At 39.7% G+C, this 16,871-nt stretch overlaps 1 protein-coding gene across 1 annotated transcript in view; it reads left to right on the top strand.

Annotated features, from left to right (window-relative positions):
- The first annotated feature begins 286 nt into the window (after positions 1-286).
- The window catches only part of CTNNAL1 (catenin (cadherin-associated protein), alpha-like 1), a 57,047-nt gene continuing 40,462 nt past the window's right edge, over positions 287-16,871 (top strand). Inside the window, exons 1-5 of the mRNA XM_011954582.1 lie at positions 287-483; positions 7,351-7,538; positions 9,325-9,444; positions 13,336-13,425; positions 14,468-14,638. Coding sequence (XP_011809972.1) covers positions 9,337-9,444; positions 13,336-13,425; positions 14,468-14,638 — 369 coding nt within the window. The 5' untranslated portion in view covers positions 287-483; positions 7,351-7,538; positions 9,325-9,336. The remainder of the gene's footprint in view (positions 484-7,350; positions 7,539-9,324; positions 9,445-13,335; positions 13,426-14,467; positions 14,639-16,871) is intronic.

Below are 16,871 nucleotides of genomic sequence, written 5' to 3'. Positions count from 1 at the left end.
TTCTCCTTAAGATTTGTTGAAAGATCTGGAGGGCCTCTGGAACTGTATGCCGCAGATAAACTGCATGCCCCAGATAACTGCCCTCAGGTGAACTTGGAGTTGTAATTAATGGAAACATTGTCCTAAGGAATGATGCAGGATACTTTGCTGGTTGTCTCTGTTAAAACATCTCTAACTATTGATTTAGTCTATTGAGCTATCCTGTATGCCAGGCTTAATTTTCTTTGACTTTGTGATACAGCTTAAAAAGAAGAGGTATTGAGATAAAAGTTGCTTTTATCTTTTATTTTTAGATCACCACACTTATTAATCATAAAGATAATACCAAAAAGTCTGATAAAACTCTGCAAGCAATTCAGCGTGTAGGACAAGCTGTCAACTTGGCAGTTGGAAGATTTGTTAAAGTAGGAGAAGCTATAGCCAATGAAAACTGGGATTTGAAAGAAGAAATAAATATTGCCTGTATTGAAGCTAAACAAGCAGGTAGGTGGATATTGATTTTGAAGACTATTCAAACCACTTTTATTGCTTTGGTTATGATGAAAAATTATTGTTTTATTTTGAATGACGATATATAGCTCTCTGATTATGGCTGCCTCAAACATTAAAGGTCTGGATTAGCTACCATAAATATTGCACTTCGCTTGGATCAAGTCCTAAATCTGAAACATAGAACTCCTTCACTGGTCAGAGTTAGTGATCGGCCATCCTCACCGTCAGCCATTGAGATGTGAGAGAGAAAGAAGTGGGAGCTGTGGCCTCTAAGCTGTGGCCTCTATTCTCTAAGAACGTATTAGTCTACTTTCCACGACATAGGAAATGGAAATAAGCATTAGTATCCATTAGTATTCTACAGTAAACAAATCATAGTGACTTCAGACTTCATGGTGGTTCACAGTTCTCTATAGATGGTAGCACAGAAGCCTTTGAGAACCTAGGGTGTTCTGAGGACTGCAGCTTTGTTGCAGTATCATTTATCCATTAATTTTTTCAATAAATATTTACTGAATGCTGGTGATATACCAGGCGTTCTTTTAGGCCATAGGGAAATAGGCATGGACAAATCAGCCCAAAATCTACCACTGTGGGCCTTGCATTCTGCTGAGGGAGACAGATCATAAATGAATAAATATGTAATGTCAGGTGGTGATAGTTACCATGTAAAAAAAAAAAAGAGCAAGGTAAGAGTTAGGAGACAAATGAAGTTGCTGTTTTAGAGAGGGCAGGGTTTTTTCACTTTGGTGCTGCTGACATATTGGGCTGGGTACTTCCCTGTTGTAGGGGTTGGCCTGTACGTTGTAGGATGTTTATCAGCATCACTAACTTCTCCCTACTAGACGCCAGAAGGTCCCCTCTCCTACCATGTGACAACCAGAAATAGCTCTAGACATTGCCAAATGTCCCGTGAGGGGTAAAAACGGCCCCCAGTTGAGAACTCCTGGGATAGGGGATTAGGAAGACCCACTAAGGAAGGAACATTAGAGCAGAGACTGCAATGAAGTGAAGGCCTGAGCTATGTGGATACTTGAGGGAGAAGGGCATTCCTGGCAAGGAGAAAGTGAGAATAGGCAAGGATTGGAATTTTGGACTATGTTCTAAGTGGAATGAGGGATTAGTGGGAGATTTTGTGCTGGGCAGTGACATGATCTCATTTGTATTTTAAAAGGGTAACTGGTAGCTCCTGTATAGAAAATACATTTTAGGGGGTGTGAGAATGGATTCAGAGAAACCAGTTAGGAGGTTGTCACAGCGGTCCAGGTGATAGATGATGGTGACTGAGACTAGATGATAGCATTTGAGGTGGTGAAAGGTGGCTGTGTTTCTATATATTGCCAAGGCGGAGTTGATAGGATTGGCTGATGGTTTGGATGTGGGATGTGATAGAAGAGCCAGGGATAACTTCAAGATTTGGGATATGAACAGCTGGGCAAATGGTGGTGCCATCTACTGAGATGGGGAACTCTGAGGGAGGAGCAGGTCATCAGCGAGAGGAGAGTGATTGCGATAAAACCAAGTAAATGTGGAGGGGTGGACAAGATCATACACGGTCCTGTATGTTATGTGGATGATTTCAACTATTATTCTATACTAGGAGTAACTGAGAAATTTGGAGCCAGATGAAAGGCATATTGCTTTGTGTTATTTTGTTTTGTTTTGTTTTTTTCAAAACAAGAACATTTCACAGATGTTTTGTGTTACATAGAAGTCTTTCTGATAGTATGGAGGAAATGAACAAATGAGGACAGACTGAGAGAAGGTTGAGACTGAAGGCAGGGAGACTAATAGGGAAGCTTTTGTGGTAAAACCAGCTAGGCCAAGTCAGTGTAATAGGACTGTAAATAGCAGGAAGAGTACAGAAAATACTCATTAAGGTGGTTGAATAGGTAAAAGTAGGTTGTTGACTAAAGGAAAGGGAAGACCCTGGGTTGAGTCTTGGATTTCTAGCCATTCACTGGGATAGAGAATAGGTTTTATGTGGGAAGCAGGGGGAGATATCCTTATTCTATTCATAATTTATATTTTTTCCTTCTTTAGAAAAGGATATGAAAGCACTTACAATAAAAGACATGTTCAATAAACTTATTAAAATAGGATGTGAAAATAAATAAACCAGAAACTTTGGCAAACATTATTATTTTAATTAAGCATGAAATTTATCTTTGTACTTCCTGGAAGGCAAGACAAAAATGTTGGAAACAAAGGATTATATAATCTCATTGTTTGTTGAAAGGAAACAAACCAGCTTGTAAGAGGAGAGACTTTTTTTCCCGACACTAAATTATTGTGTGGGTGCTTATGAAACAGACATTACATAATGGACAATTCAACAGAAAATGTGGAGATGTTCTTCATATTACTGTTTCTTTTTGAAGAAAGCTTTGTGGTTAAAAAAAAAAAAGAAATAAAAAAATTACTGTTTCTTCTGACAACCATTGATTAAAGCAGGAGTACAGTATTTTTAAATGAAAGGACAAGCTGAGTCCTGTGCTCCTTGTTGGCTTTGTAGCATGTCATTGTGCTCAGTGTAAGGTGAGAAAGGAGGACGTGGTACACTGACATGAGTACCATACGCCCAGGCAGCTCCATAAATGGAGTATTTTGAAAGATATCAGGTGTCATGGGCTCCACATGTCATCTTCCTCCTAGTGTCACTCAGGTAAGAGTATGAGAATGACACCTTCTGGAGTTGTAAAATATAGAAGGCTTTTTTTCTCTTAACACATACAAACTTAAGACTTCATTAAATCACTCCTGTAATGTTTCTAGCCCACTCAACCCCTACGAATCATTTTCTTTTTTCGACGACAGCATTCATTTGAGGGAACTAATATAAAGCAGTAGATAAAGAACTGGAGCTGGCTGGGTGCAGTAGCTCACACCTGTAATCCCAACACTTGGAGGCTAAGGTGGACGGATTGCTTGAGCTGTGTTTGAGACCAATCTGGGCAACATAGTGAGACCCTGTCTCTACAAAACATAAGAAAAATAAAATAGCCAGGTGTGGTGGTACATGCCTCCAGTTCCAGCTACTTGGGAGGCTGAGTTGGGAGGATTGTTTAAGCCCAGGGAGGTTGAGGTTGCAGTGAACAGTGATGGTGCCACTGCACTCCAGCCTGGGAGATGACAGAGTGAGACCCTGTCTCAAAAAAAAAAAAAAAAGGCTGGGCGCGGTGGCTCAAGCCTGTAATCCCAGCACTTTGGGAGGCCGAGACGGGTGGATCACGAGGTCAGGAGATCGAGACCATCCTGGCTAACACCGTGAAACCCTGTCTCTACTAAAAAATACAAAAAACTAGCCGGGCGAGGTGGTGGGCGCCTGTGGTCCCAGCTACTCGGGAGGCTGAGGCAGGAGAATGTCGTAAACCCGGGAGGCGGAGCTTGCAGTGAGCTGAGATCCGGCCACTGCACTCCAGCCTGGGCGATAGAGCGAGACTCCGTCTCAAAAAAAAAAGAACTAAAGTTTTAGAGTCGAACTGCCTAGACTTTAATCCTAGTGCTTCTACTTGCAAGCAGGGAATATTGGGCATTCTATTATACATTTCTAAACCTCAGTGTTCTCATCTATAAAATGGGACTGTTAGGGTTTATAGAGGTGTTTTGATGTAATGCTTGTATCATTTCACACATAGTATGTGCTCAATAAATATTAGTTGTCATTATAATAATCAATTTTTATTCTTACTTCCCTGTGTTGAACTCTTACATTATATTGTTGCTTTTTACTTGGCTACCAGGCAAGGTTTATGTTTATGTTTTCTATGGAAGTTCAACAAATATTTGTGTTTGATTGACCTTGGGTTTTCCTATTAAGACACAACACTAGTAATTACATATAATAAATTAAAAATGATACCTGTGAAGCTGTAAGACAGCTTTGTGACTTTTTTAGGGAACTGATTTCTGAACAGTTTATACTTTGAACAACTTTATAATGTTAAGGAAGCATTTGACCATGCTGGTGGAGCTGACCAAATGTTACTATCCCTCGTACTTATGAGTTAAATGCCTGGCGTCGGGCCAGTTGTGGTGGCTCATGCCTGTAATCCCAGCACTTTGGGAGGCCGAGGTGGGTGGATCACCTGAGGTCGGGAGTTTAAGACCAACCTGACCAACATGGAGAAACCCCGTCTCTACTAAAAATACAAAATTAGCTGGGGTGGTGACGCATGCCTGTAATCCCAGCTACTAGGGAGGCTGAGGCAGGAGAATCGCTTGAACCCGGCAGGCGGAGGTTGCAGTGAGCTGAGATCGAGCCCTTGCACTCCAGCCTGGGCAACAAGAGTGAAACTCTGTATCAAAAAAAAAAAGCCTGGGGTCTAGTCAGAAAAAGGAAAGGTTGAATAATGCCATATGTGCAGGCTTAGATGTGGTATCTTTTGTGGTTGAGAGGTGTAGAAAAAAAAATTAACATTTTCCAGAGGATCAGAGGAAATATTTTTATCCTTTTAGCTATTAATGATAGAATGCAAAGTGATACTTTTCCTCCTGCCCCTTCTGTATGCTTTAAGGTTAATTCTAAGCACTTTTGTTCTCTGTATATTTTGCTATCAAAACTTTGTATTAGTTACCTATTGCTGTGTAACAAATTAACCCAAACTTAGCAACTTAAAACTGCAAACATTTACTATCTCAAACAGTTTTTGAGGGGGCACCAATCAGGGAGTGGCTTCACTGGGTGGCTCTGTGTCAGTGTGTCTCATGAGGTAGTGGTCAGTGTGTTGACCAGGCCTCTGTTACCTGGAAGTTTGACTGGACTGCAGGTCTGCTTCCAGCCTCCCTCTCATGGTTGTTGGCCAGAGGCCTCACTTCCTCTCCACGTAGGTCTCTGTGTAGTAAGGGCTGCTTATGGCATGGCAACTGGTTTCTCTCAGAGAGAGAGAGTAACCCAGACAGCTGCCTCAGTTATTTTAGAACCTAAGCTTGGAAGTGACATACCATTACCTCCACCATACCAACCCTCGTATGATGTGGGAGGGGACAGACAGCACAAGGTTGTGCATAACAGTAGGTGGGGATCATGGGGAGCCTTCTTGAAGGCTGGTTACCACAGAATTCCTCTATCTGTAGAGCTTCAGCGATCGTCTTTATAAACAAGACATCCAAGTGTATTCCTGTATTTCAAGCTCCTGTTGTCTGAAAGTAAAATTATCATCTCCCTTCCAATGCCCTTCTGATTTTCTTTAAGCAACTTAGGTTTCCAACTTTGAGGCCATTTTTTTCACTTGTTCTTTCCTTCTTATCATTGGTCAGGTACTAATTTTATGTTTTCTTATAAAAATGTCTCCCAAATCATCTTCTTAATGTTCCTATGGCTACTATACTAGTAAGGTCCCTAGTATTTCACACCCACAATTGATACAATAGCCTCTTTCCTTTCCATTCTGTTTTATGTACTCCTACTAGATTGATCTTTCTTTTTTTCTTTTTCTTTTTTTTTTTTTTTTGAGACCAAGTCTCACTCTGTCACCCAGGCTGGAATGCAGTGGAGCCATCTCAGCTGACTGCAACCTCTGCTTCCCAGGTCCCAGCGATTCTCTGCCTCAGCCTCCTGAGTAGCTGGGATTACAGCCCCCTGCCACCACACCTGGCTAATTTTTGTATTTTTTTAGTAGAGACCGAGTTTCACCATGTTGGCCAGGCTTGTCTTCAACTGCTGACCTCAGGTGATCCGCCTGCCTTGGCCTCCCAAAGTACTAGGATTACAGGTGTGAGCCACCGTGCCTGCCAGACTGATTTCTAAACCTTGACTTATATTTCACCCTGTGGCCTCTCCATTAAGATTCCAATACTTTTTACTCAGGATCCTTAGCCTATGAGCAGACACATTATTGTGTATATGTAATAGAATTGACAGGAGGGCTTTTGTAAGAAAATCAATCCATTAGGCACACAGGTGTATTTAGGACTTTAAAAAATGATCTTGAACACTATAAGTTGGTTAAAGGTTTATTATTTTTAAAATCTTTTTAACTTATAACAGTATGGAGGTTTCAAGAATGTTACAGCCTTGAGGAGGCAAACACTTGTACTGTTTTATTAGTAGATAATTACCATTACAGAAATCGAAAGTTTTTATGGCAACAGTGAAGAAGATAATTTTTCTACAGGGTTGGGAGCTCAATTAATAGAATGGTTTATGCCAGGCATCATATGAAGTTTATATAAATTCAAACTGCAGCCTGAATGAGGGCCAGCCTGTCGTTTGAATTCTCAGGACGGAGGCTTTTGTTTTGTTTACTTTCCCCACCCAAAGTCCAGGCTTTGTTTGTCTGACAAACTTCCTTATTGTTTCTTTTTGCCTATTGACAGTTATTTCTGGGTCCCCAATATATTGAAGATGTCATCCCTTGGGGCCCAAAGCCCTATCTTTTTTCTCTCCCTGAGGATTCCTGAAAACTCAAGCCCCTTCAGCTTGTGGAGATCAGCAGTGACCCCTGACTTCTCCCTGGCCTGGCCCCAGTCCAAGCCTTGGCACCTGCTTACTGCTCTGGTTTTAGGGTATTCTTTAGTTTTTGACTCATGGGACTTCTCTTACTGTCTTGTAGGGCAGGAGCTTTTAGATTGTGTAGCTTGCATTACCACTGGAAACAAAAATTATGATGTTTTTCAAACTGGGTGAGGGCAAAATTTGTCACCGTTCTTAAGAGTGTGCTATTATTTTCTGGTTAGAAAGCTTCATATGATAATCCCTACAATCATCAAGGTGAAACTGTTTCTTGTTCCTGAAGTAAGAGTCCAAAGCTGAGTTCCTCCTCATTGTGCCTTACCTTCAAGGTTAGAGAAAAGTCTAGATTTTAATTTGTGTGTCTTACTGCCAGTTTAACTTTACCCTCTCTCCTTTCTTGTTAGGAGAAACAATTGCAGCATTGACAGACATAACCAACTTGAACCATCTGGAATCTGATGGGCAGATCACAATTTTTACAGACAAAACAGGAGTGATAAAGGCTGCAAGATTACTTCTTTCTTCAGTGACAAAGGTGTTGTTGCTGGCAGACCGAGTAGTCATTAAACAGATAATAACATCAAGAAATAAGGTACTTACCTTTCTGATGTTGCTGTATTTTTGTCTTTCTGTGTTGTTCAAAGTGCTTCTTATGACTTTTAGTGGTGGATCACTTGGCTCACGTGTGGATGGAGAGTGCAGCTAGCTGTGGGAATTAATGTGAATTGCAGGATACATTGACACATTGATCATCTACACATTGAATACACTTGGGCCCTGGGTTCCTCCTGGAGCTATGCCTGTATGAGCATTGCTTAAAAAAAAAAAAAAAAAAAAAGTTCTTTTTAGGTTAATTTAAGTAATTTGGCAATGCTTGACTATTATAATTGTTTATAACTCTGTCTGTAGTTTAAAAGTAGTGTTTCTTCTGTGCGTGTAATTCTTAAATGATAAGTATACTGTGCCTAAACTTCTGAATGCAAGTAGTGTCTCCTCTTAGAGAATCATTATGCACTTGTTGAGGCTTATTGATAAAAGCCTTAAATGTGTACAACATTTGGAAAGAAAAGGCAAGCACTATGATGATATATGTAGCAGAAACTTAGTTGATAAAAATACTGAATTCTTCAGTACTTTTTTTCCCTCCCAAATCAGAGACGAACAATATATAACTTAAGACACAGTTAAATCAGTGGAAATGATAATTATCCACAGCTACAGAATTTCTGTATGCAGAGTCCCTAAATGTTACTGAATGATCTCAAAACGTGCAGAACGGATTTAGACTCTTCCAGTCCAGAAGTTAATCTCTCAGATGATGATCATGCTCCATGATCATCTGGGAATCCAGGGTCTGTACGATCACTTCTTTCTTTGGATAATTCCCTAGGCAAAGAGGAGAGCAGTTGGCTAGGGTAGGGGTTGTCTTAGTAGGATTTGAGGATAAAACCACCTGATGAATGTTGAATGAATGAGAAATTGGAGAGGTGGATCTGGCAGCACTAGAGAAACAGAAACAACCTTCCTCTCTTTGAAAGATGGAGGTTCTGCACAGCAGTGGCAATGTGCCTTATCTGTGTTAGCTGCCTGAACTTCCTGAGCTGCCAGGGCAGATTAACATGCCAGATATTCATCATATTCTCATGAAAAATAAGTAAACACAGGATATCTGTGTTTTTTTTAACCTATCTTGTTCTGACTAAAACAATCTAGTCGTGTTATTTTAAAGAAAAGTATTTGAAAATATGTTTCACATCTATTTACTTTATTTCTTACATCAAGAAAGCACATAACATTTTAGTCATTGGCTCTACCACAGATTCACACTCTTTATTCACCCCTGACGGCCTATTCCTGACTGAACCAGACTGATTTTCCTCCTCTTAAAGTCCCACACTTCCCTTTCAACTCCATACTCTGCAGATGATGAGGTTCCTTCTGCTTTCCTGAGAATGTTAGTGTTCCTGTTATACTGGTTCACTGAGCCTTAAAGCTTGTGTGTGCTGACTTTCATCCTCACCCCTTCCCAGTTCTCTGAAGATTTGATTACTGTAGTCCTGCCCATGCCCACCTCCTAGACTTGGCTACATAAATGATCCCTTCCTTTGTATATGTAGTCATTTCTTTTATTCTTTTTCCTTTTCCTTTTCAAGTAACTCAAAATCTCATCCTATAAACAAATCATTCCCCTAATAATTCTGTGCCTTGAATCTACTTCTACTTCTCTGAGCATCCCCTTCTGTGTCTTCTTTCTGGCTCCTCCTTCTCAACTTTCACCTAGAATTCAGAATTTTCCCTTTTTCCTCTCTACTTAGCCTTGACAATCTCAGTCTCTTGCGTAGCTATCACCAAATAATGAAATATTCTCTGTTTTGTAGGTTCTTGCAACTATGGAAAGACTAGAGAAAGTGAATAGCTTTCAAGAGTTTGTCCAAATATTCAGTCAATTTGGAAATGAAATGGTGGAGTTTGCACATCTGAGTGGAGATAGACAAAATGTATGTATTCATCACATTTTACAATCTTCAGATAAATGCATACTTTTTAGTTTGGATGGAGGTATGATCTTTAGGATTGTTTGGATTGGTTTCTTTGCTTATTAAGTCTATAGCCTTGGTCTTGAAAGCCTTTCCTAAATAAGCCAGCAAAGTAGATCTGTCAGTAGATCTGTATGTCTTTTTTTGTACATTTATAACAGTTAATTTTGTTCCCGCCTTACACACTGGGAAAGGTCATTCTTGCCTTCAGGGCTCAACTCAAGTACTTCTTTGTATTTGATTACTTTCGCTTTTATGAAGCTTTCCATTTGATTCCTTTACCAGGGCTCAGGCACGTAAAATTGAGTCATCATACGTATTCTTATAGTATGTTGTTAGATATTTGTTATTCTTACCATATTAGATTAATAGTAATAACCCAAGCCATTAGTTATTTGCACTGCCTATGTGTTAGGTACTTAATGTACGTGATCTCATTTAATTCTCAAAACATCCCTATGAGGTAGATATTGTTACTACTGTTTTACATACAGGGAAACTGAACCTGAGACAAGGATAAACTTTCCCAAGGTCACTATGCTAGCAGATTGAACTCAGTTATATCTGATACTAAAGCCTGTAGTTCTCAAACTACAACATGATAGTCGTTTTTTAGTTCTTTGTGGGTCTGTTCCCCAAGTCAGACAATAAGCTTCTCAGTTTTGGGAGACAGAAGATCGTATTATGTCTAGGATTGACTTTTCCTTGTTGGGGTATTTGTGTAGGAGTCTGTCTTGTTGGCAGGTTAAATATATATAATAATCGACTATTTCTTGGGATGGTTCTGGGTGTAGTCCCATAGGTATTCTCTCAGTTTTTGATATGAACTTTCCCGGTTGCAGCTGGAGTTGAAAGATGGGTATTGGTCTGGAAAGTGGCAGGCTAAATAATGGCATTGGTTTCTAATACCAATGATATTTCTGTGGGCAGGTACCTTATTGTTTCATTTTCTCTCTGCCAGTATTGTTCTTTATAAAACAAATTTCCTTTCTTTTCCTTCCCCTTCTCTTAATCTTCCTTCTTCTCCTCATTCTCCCCAATGAAAATTATTAGCTGGAATATTTTTATAATAATAATAGCTTATCATCTAGCATTTTCTTGATCCCTTGAGCAAGTGTGGCATGAGTCATAGGTTCTAAAGCTGCCATCCTTCAGTTACACTTCCTACAGGATCCTCTTCAGCTTCTGGACGTAACTGAAAAACTTTCACCATCATTTTGATTTGCAGTTAGAAATTTGGCATGGAGAACATTTTATTTTTCTCAATTCTTGTAATATTGTAATCCAACATTTAAAAACTTCTGGCTGAAGAGGTATCTATTTTTAACAATTTAGCTCATTAAATGTGAGACCCCTTAAACTTACTGGCAGCCTTTTTATCATCTTTGTGTTTGATAAGTGCTACTCCTGGGTCATTTTTATGGAATATGCATCCAGGGTTGAAATACTTTCTCCTTTAGAATAGTCAAAATATCCTGCAAAGAGCTATAGGTGAGGTGCATTCTCAGTTTTCTCAGCAAATATTCATAAGCTGCTTACTGTTAACCAAATACTACACTAGGTGTTGAGGATTCAGCAGTAAATAAAAGTGACAAAAGCCTCTGCACTCATGGAGCTTACGTTTTAGTAGGGGTGGGAGGAGATAGACAATAAAACAGAAACATGCATGTTGTGTCCAAAGAACACGAAGGCCAGTGGATCGATCAAAGTGAGCAAAGGGGAAGGGTAATAAGATGAAATCAGAGAGGTAGTGGGCAGGCCGAACTGTGTAAGGACTTTGACTTTAAGTAAAATGGGGAGCCACCGCAGGTTTTGAGTAGGAGAATGACATTTTCTGACTTACATTTTAACAGTATCACTCTAGCTGCCATGTTGAGAATGGTTTGCATGGAGACAAGGGCAGAGACAGGGAGACCACTCAAGAGGATATTACAGTAATCTATTGAGAGATGATGGTGACCTGGACCAAGGTGGTAGAAAGTGGCAGTGGTAAGGCTAGGCGTGGTGGCTCATGCCTGTAATCCCAGCACTTTGGGAGGCTGAGGTGGGCGGATCACCTGAGGTCAGGAGTTTGAGAGAGACCAGCCTGGCCAACATGACGAAACACCATCTCTTCTAAAAATACAGCAATTAGCTAGATGTGGTGGCACATGCCTGTAATCCCAGCTACTCGGGAGGCTGAAGCACGAGAATTGCGTGAGCCCGGGAAGCAGAGGCTGCAGTGAGCTGAGATCACGCCACTGCACTCCAGCCTGGGCAAGGGAGGGAGACTGTCTCAAAAAGAAAAGAAAGTGGCAGTGGTGACAGCCTTACCCAAGTCTGGGAAAGTACTTCTGGAGGTATTGGGAAGCTTCGCTTAGTACTTCATGGACCATCTGGGTTTTATGGGCCTCTGTTTTGTCCTGTGGACCAACACTTTCCAGGTTGAGATGCCATCTTTTTCTGTCGCTTGTTATCACTATTCATCATATGGTGTCATATGTGGCTTATAAGTGTTAGGTATGGCATACACACCTGATGAATTGTTAGCTAGACCCACAGGTGGTTTTGAAAGGAGTCCTGTCCAAAACGTTAAAGACAAGAGGAATGGGTGGAAATTTTATAAGCAACCTCAACCTTTATCTATAGGTACCCATGATGGATGACGCTCACATATAGGACACAGTTCTTTGGGATGTGATCTGCATTAGCTTTGGGGTTATACGCACTTTGTTGTACACTATTTGTAATTCCATCTCTATCTCGTATTAAATCTATATTGGGATGCAAGTGAGTAGGAGTGATACTATTGTGTAGGACTAACTTCTGAATCCATTCTAATTTATTCAAGCAAATTTACTTTCAAAGGCCAATCATACTCAAATGTTAGCTTTTTCTTATTTGTAAGAAAGGGCCTTTAATCTAACTTACAAATAAAGACTAATGTGACAGAGAAAAATTTTATGTAATTCAAATTTCAATGTCCATAAATAAAGTTTTCTTGGAACACAGCCGTTCTTATTTATTTGTGTCTTGTCTCTGTTTGCTTTACACTACGATGACATAATTGAGTAGCTGTGATGGAGACCATATAGTTCAGAAGGCCTCAAATGTTTATCTGGGCTTTAGTTGAAAGTGTTGCCTACCTCTGATTTAGATATAATAACCGAATTATTAACAGAGTATTTTGTTGTAGATTTGATCAGCAAACTTTGGCTACCTCATATAATAGCACACGTTCTATTGAGGGCTCTGTGAGGAGAAGCCACCCCCCAACAAACCAAATTCAATCCACAATGCTTTCTTAAGTGTTCCTTTTCAATCTTGTTGGGGAAAGTTATCTACCAAAGAAACATCTTAAGAATATTTCAGAGCAGCATATTGGTTAAGAGTAAGACAAACGAACCGCAATTTGAGATGTATAGCAGTTAGATGGGATTAGACAAGGCTCCTTAAATAATCAACTTTTAAGTGTCTGTTTTGAAGGAAATAATAGTCGATAGATGCTCAGAAGACAATTTACTTTTAGTTCAGTAAGACATAGGCTGGGTGTTTCTGGTTAGGGGTGCAGTGTGTGCACTTGGCGTGAGAATGTCAGGTATGACAGAACGCCAGAATGTCAACCACGTACAGCCTCTACCTGTGTTTTAGTTCCTGGCTCTCCAGCCCTTACTAAGAGTAGCTTTTTCTTTCTGCTTATATTGTGTTGATGTGTTTATATTGAAGCAGTGACAGTTTGTAAAACTTTATCCTGTTTTTTTTTCACTTAATATTATTGAATTTTTGAGTATTATTGTTGAATAAATACTTTCTTAAGAAATTGGATTGTTTACATGATCTTAGAAATCCTCTTTGATTTTATTTCATATTTAGGATTTGAAAGATGAAAAGAAAAAGGCAAAAATGGCAGCAGCTAGGGCAGTTCTTGAAAAGTGTACGATGATGCTTCTCACAGCTTCAAAGGTAAGAGAATTTTTGTTTTACTGTGTAAGAAATTAATAATTAGAAAACCTAACGAAATGCATTTAGCATACATAATTTACATTTTAAAAAAGATCAAAGTGATAACTTAGAACATAGGCCTGAATAGTTAAATCTCAGTTATTATTTATAAGAATGCTAACTTTCTTCCCCAACTCCAAATAATAATTAATTTATGAGTCAACTTTGATTGAACAGCTCAGCAGAACATGGTGTATCAGGTGCTATAAATTAAGGCCTGTCACACGTGGTCGCTGCCTGCAGGGTTTTGCCAGTCTCGTTGAGGAGCCAGCACATGTGCTCTAGAAAAAGCGAGGCAAGTTAAGATTTGTTAAGTACAGTGGAGTAAGAAGTCAGCCCTTAGTTATTCTGTAAATTCACCCTTTAATTTCTTTTTCCACTTTTAACAAAATTATCAGTCAAGAGTATTTCCAAACAGCAATTGGCCAGAAAATTGGTGCAATTCTAGAATGAATGAATAAAATGTCTCATTAACAATTTGTTTGGAATAACCTTTTCTTCTGAGAGTATTTACCCTGTGCTAGAATCAGTGAAGCCACAAAAACAGAGACTTCATGGAACCCACTCAGAAGGCTCTGTTTTGTCTAGGCCCTTGAGTTTTTCATTTACATTATTTTTTAAAAGTCAAGATGCATCCATGATCATATTTCATCTCTGTTCATTTCATTTTTCTTCATTCTTTTTCATTTCTTGCATGTGTAAAGCAACATTTAAAAATAGTTTAAATCATGATGGAGAGATTTTTTCTCAAAAAATTTTTAAGTAAACTTACTATTGAAGTATAAAGGTATAGTTTTGCACTCTGCATTTTTTTTATTTAACCTTGCTATCGCTTTTTACTCATCCTGCTTCCACTTTAGTGAGGAGAAGCAGCTGAGTGAGCCAGGGACCCAGGAGATTTTGGTAAAGAACCATTTTTCTTAGCATGACATGTTCTCTGTAAGATTTTTGTGCATTATGACATAAATCAAATATTAAAATAAAAATTTCAATTGTTTTGAAGACATGTCTGAGGCATCCCAACTGCGAATCAGCCCATAAAAACAAAGAAGGAGTATTTGACCGCATGAAAGTGGCATTGGATAAGGTCATTGAAATTGTGACTGACTGTAAACCGAATGGAGAGACTGACATTTCATCTGTCAGTATTTTTACTGGAATTAAGGAATTCAAGGTAAGAATAAAGAGAGTATATTTTGATTTTTCTCTTTCCATTTTATTTTAATTTTTTGAGATGGAGTCTCGCTCTGTTGCCCAGGCTGGAGTGCAGTGGTATGATCTCGGCTCACTGCGACCTCCGCCTCCTGGGTTCAAGTGATTCTTGTGCCTCAGCCTCCCAAGCAGCTGACACTACAGGCATATGCCACCACGCCTGGCTAATTTTTGTATTTTTGGTAGATGCAGAGTTTCACCATGTTGGCCAGGCTGGTCTCAAACTCCTGACTTCAGGTGTTCCGCCCGCCTGGACCTCCCAAAGTGCTGGGATCACAGGCATGAGCCACTGCACCCAGTCTTTTCTTTCCATTTTAAAGGAGCAGCATTATGTATAGTATCCATATTTTTGTGTAATGTTTTAGAACAATGCTTCACAAAAGCAAATATATCTATTTAAAGCAATGCCACTCTGTACAAACCTGTTGCTCAGTAATATTTACGTTAGAGGTATATTTACAAAGAACATTGGTCTTTGGTTATAGTAGCTACTCTGGCCCTTCTTCGCTGTATAATTTAGCTGTAGCCTCCTGTTTAAAAGAATGTTCCCTTCCTGTTTTTTGAGCAGTGCCATACATTTTTGAGCAGTACCATCCATAGGATGATGGCGAGCAGCAAATCATTTCTGCTAGAATTCCTGCTTTTCTCTGTGTTAGAGGGTTGATACTTTGAGACTATAGTGATAGAATTAGTAATAATTAAAATTTAAAAATAAACAGTAATACACACTAACAGTTATTGAGTCCTTACTCTGTGCCAGCCCTTTTCTGAGTGCTTTAAATATATGAACTTATATAATCCTCAAAGAATTATTGCTATTATTTCCATCACACTTTTGAGGAGCTTGAGAAACAGAAAGGAGATTAACTTGCTGGCTACTAAGTACCAGAGTTGGGATTTGAAACTAGGCAGTGTGACTCCAGGAAGTCTGACTTCTCATCAGAAGTCATAAACATGGTGAAGATGCTTTCAGGGTAAGAGCAGTGTCTGAGTTGGGAGGGCCCTAAGAAGTCATCCGGTACAATGCCCTCCTTTAACAGATCAGAAAACTGAGGCCCTGAGAAGTTATCCAAATGCTAAAAGTTTCCACCTTTCTAACAGACAGGACTGTGATGAGAATGACATTCTTTCCATTTTACTGCACTTTGATTTATTTTATGTATTTGTTTTTGAGATAGAGTCTCGCTCTTTTTGCTCGGGCTGGAGTGTGATTACATGATCTTGGCTCACTGCAACCTCTGTCTCCTGGGTTCAAGCGATTCTCCTGCCTCAGCCTCCTGAGTAGCTGGGATTACAGGCGCCCACGACCACACCTGGCTAATTTTTGTACTTTTAATAGATATGGGGTTTCGCCATGTTGGCCAGGCTGGTCTCGAACTCCTGACCGCAGGTGATCCACCCACCTCAGCCTCCCAAAGTGCTGGGATTATAGGGGTGAGCCACCACACCGGCCGTGCACTTGGATTTCTAATTGTGTGAAGGTCTAAGTAGGAACATGGGGTGAAAGACAGTAACAGGAAGAATATCTCTTTTTGCTCTTAATAAATATTTTATTTAATTCCTACCTGCCCTTTAGGTGGATATAATTATATACTGTTTGTTTGTTTTTGTTTTTTTGGAGGAAAGCTAGTAAGTGGTAGAACCCTTCTTTAGGCCTAGGATTGTCTAATCCCAAAGTCCACGACCTTTCACTTGACACCTCTGGGTTTGTTTATATGATGCCAGTCCTACCACTGAGCCTTCCTGAAGGGAAAGAAGCTTGTAGGGACCAAACCTTCTCTTAGAAATTTTATTGCTGAAAGCGATCTTAGAGATTATTTTTCTAATCCTCCCTTTTTATAAATGCTGAGGGAGGAGATGTGTTGTCAAAGGATAATTAGGGAAGCAAGTCGGATGAGAGACATCTTTCGCCTCTTGCCGCTGCATTTCTGGTGCAAGTGAAGGAGGGGCAGTGCTCTGCCTGTGGCTGCTGCCGACAACTCTGGCTGCTGCCCTCTCACCATCAGGCATGCTGGAGGCAGAGCTGTTATAAATAGGCTCAGTCTCACTGTCTGTGATTATCTCTTTGGCGTCTTACTTTTTTTCTGATGGAGAGTATAATCTGTGGAGGGAAACTGGATACTTTGTTGTATTTGGTACTATGAATATATGGACACATGTTATGAAACCATATCAATAAATAGCCTCTTTAAAAA

Source organism: Colobus angolensis, unplaced genomic scaffold, assembly GCF_000951035.1.
Source record: "Colobus angolensis palliatus isolate OR3802 unplaced genomic scaffold, Cang.pa_1.0 Scaffold386, whole genome shotgun sequence".
Lineage (NCBI taxonomy): Eukaryota > Metazoa > Chordata > Mammalia > Primates > Cercopithecidae > Colobus > Colobus angolensis.
Note: the sequence above shows the minus strand (reverse complement) of the source record. Positions and strands in the feature narration are given on the sequence as shown.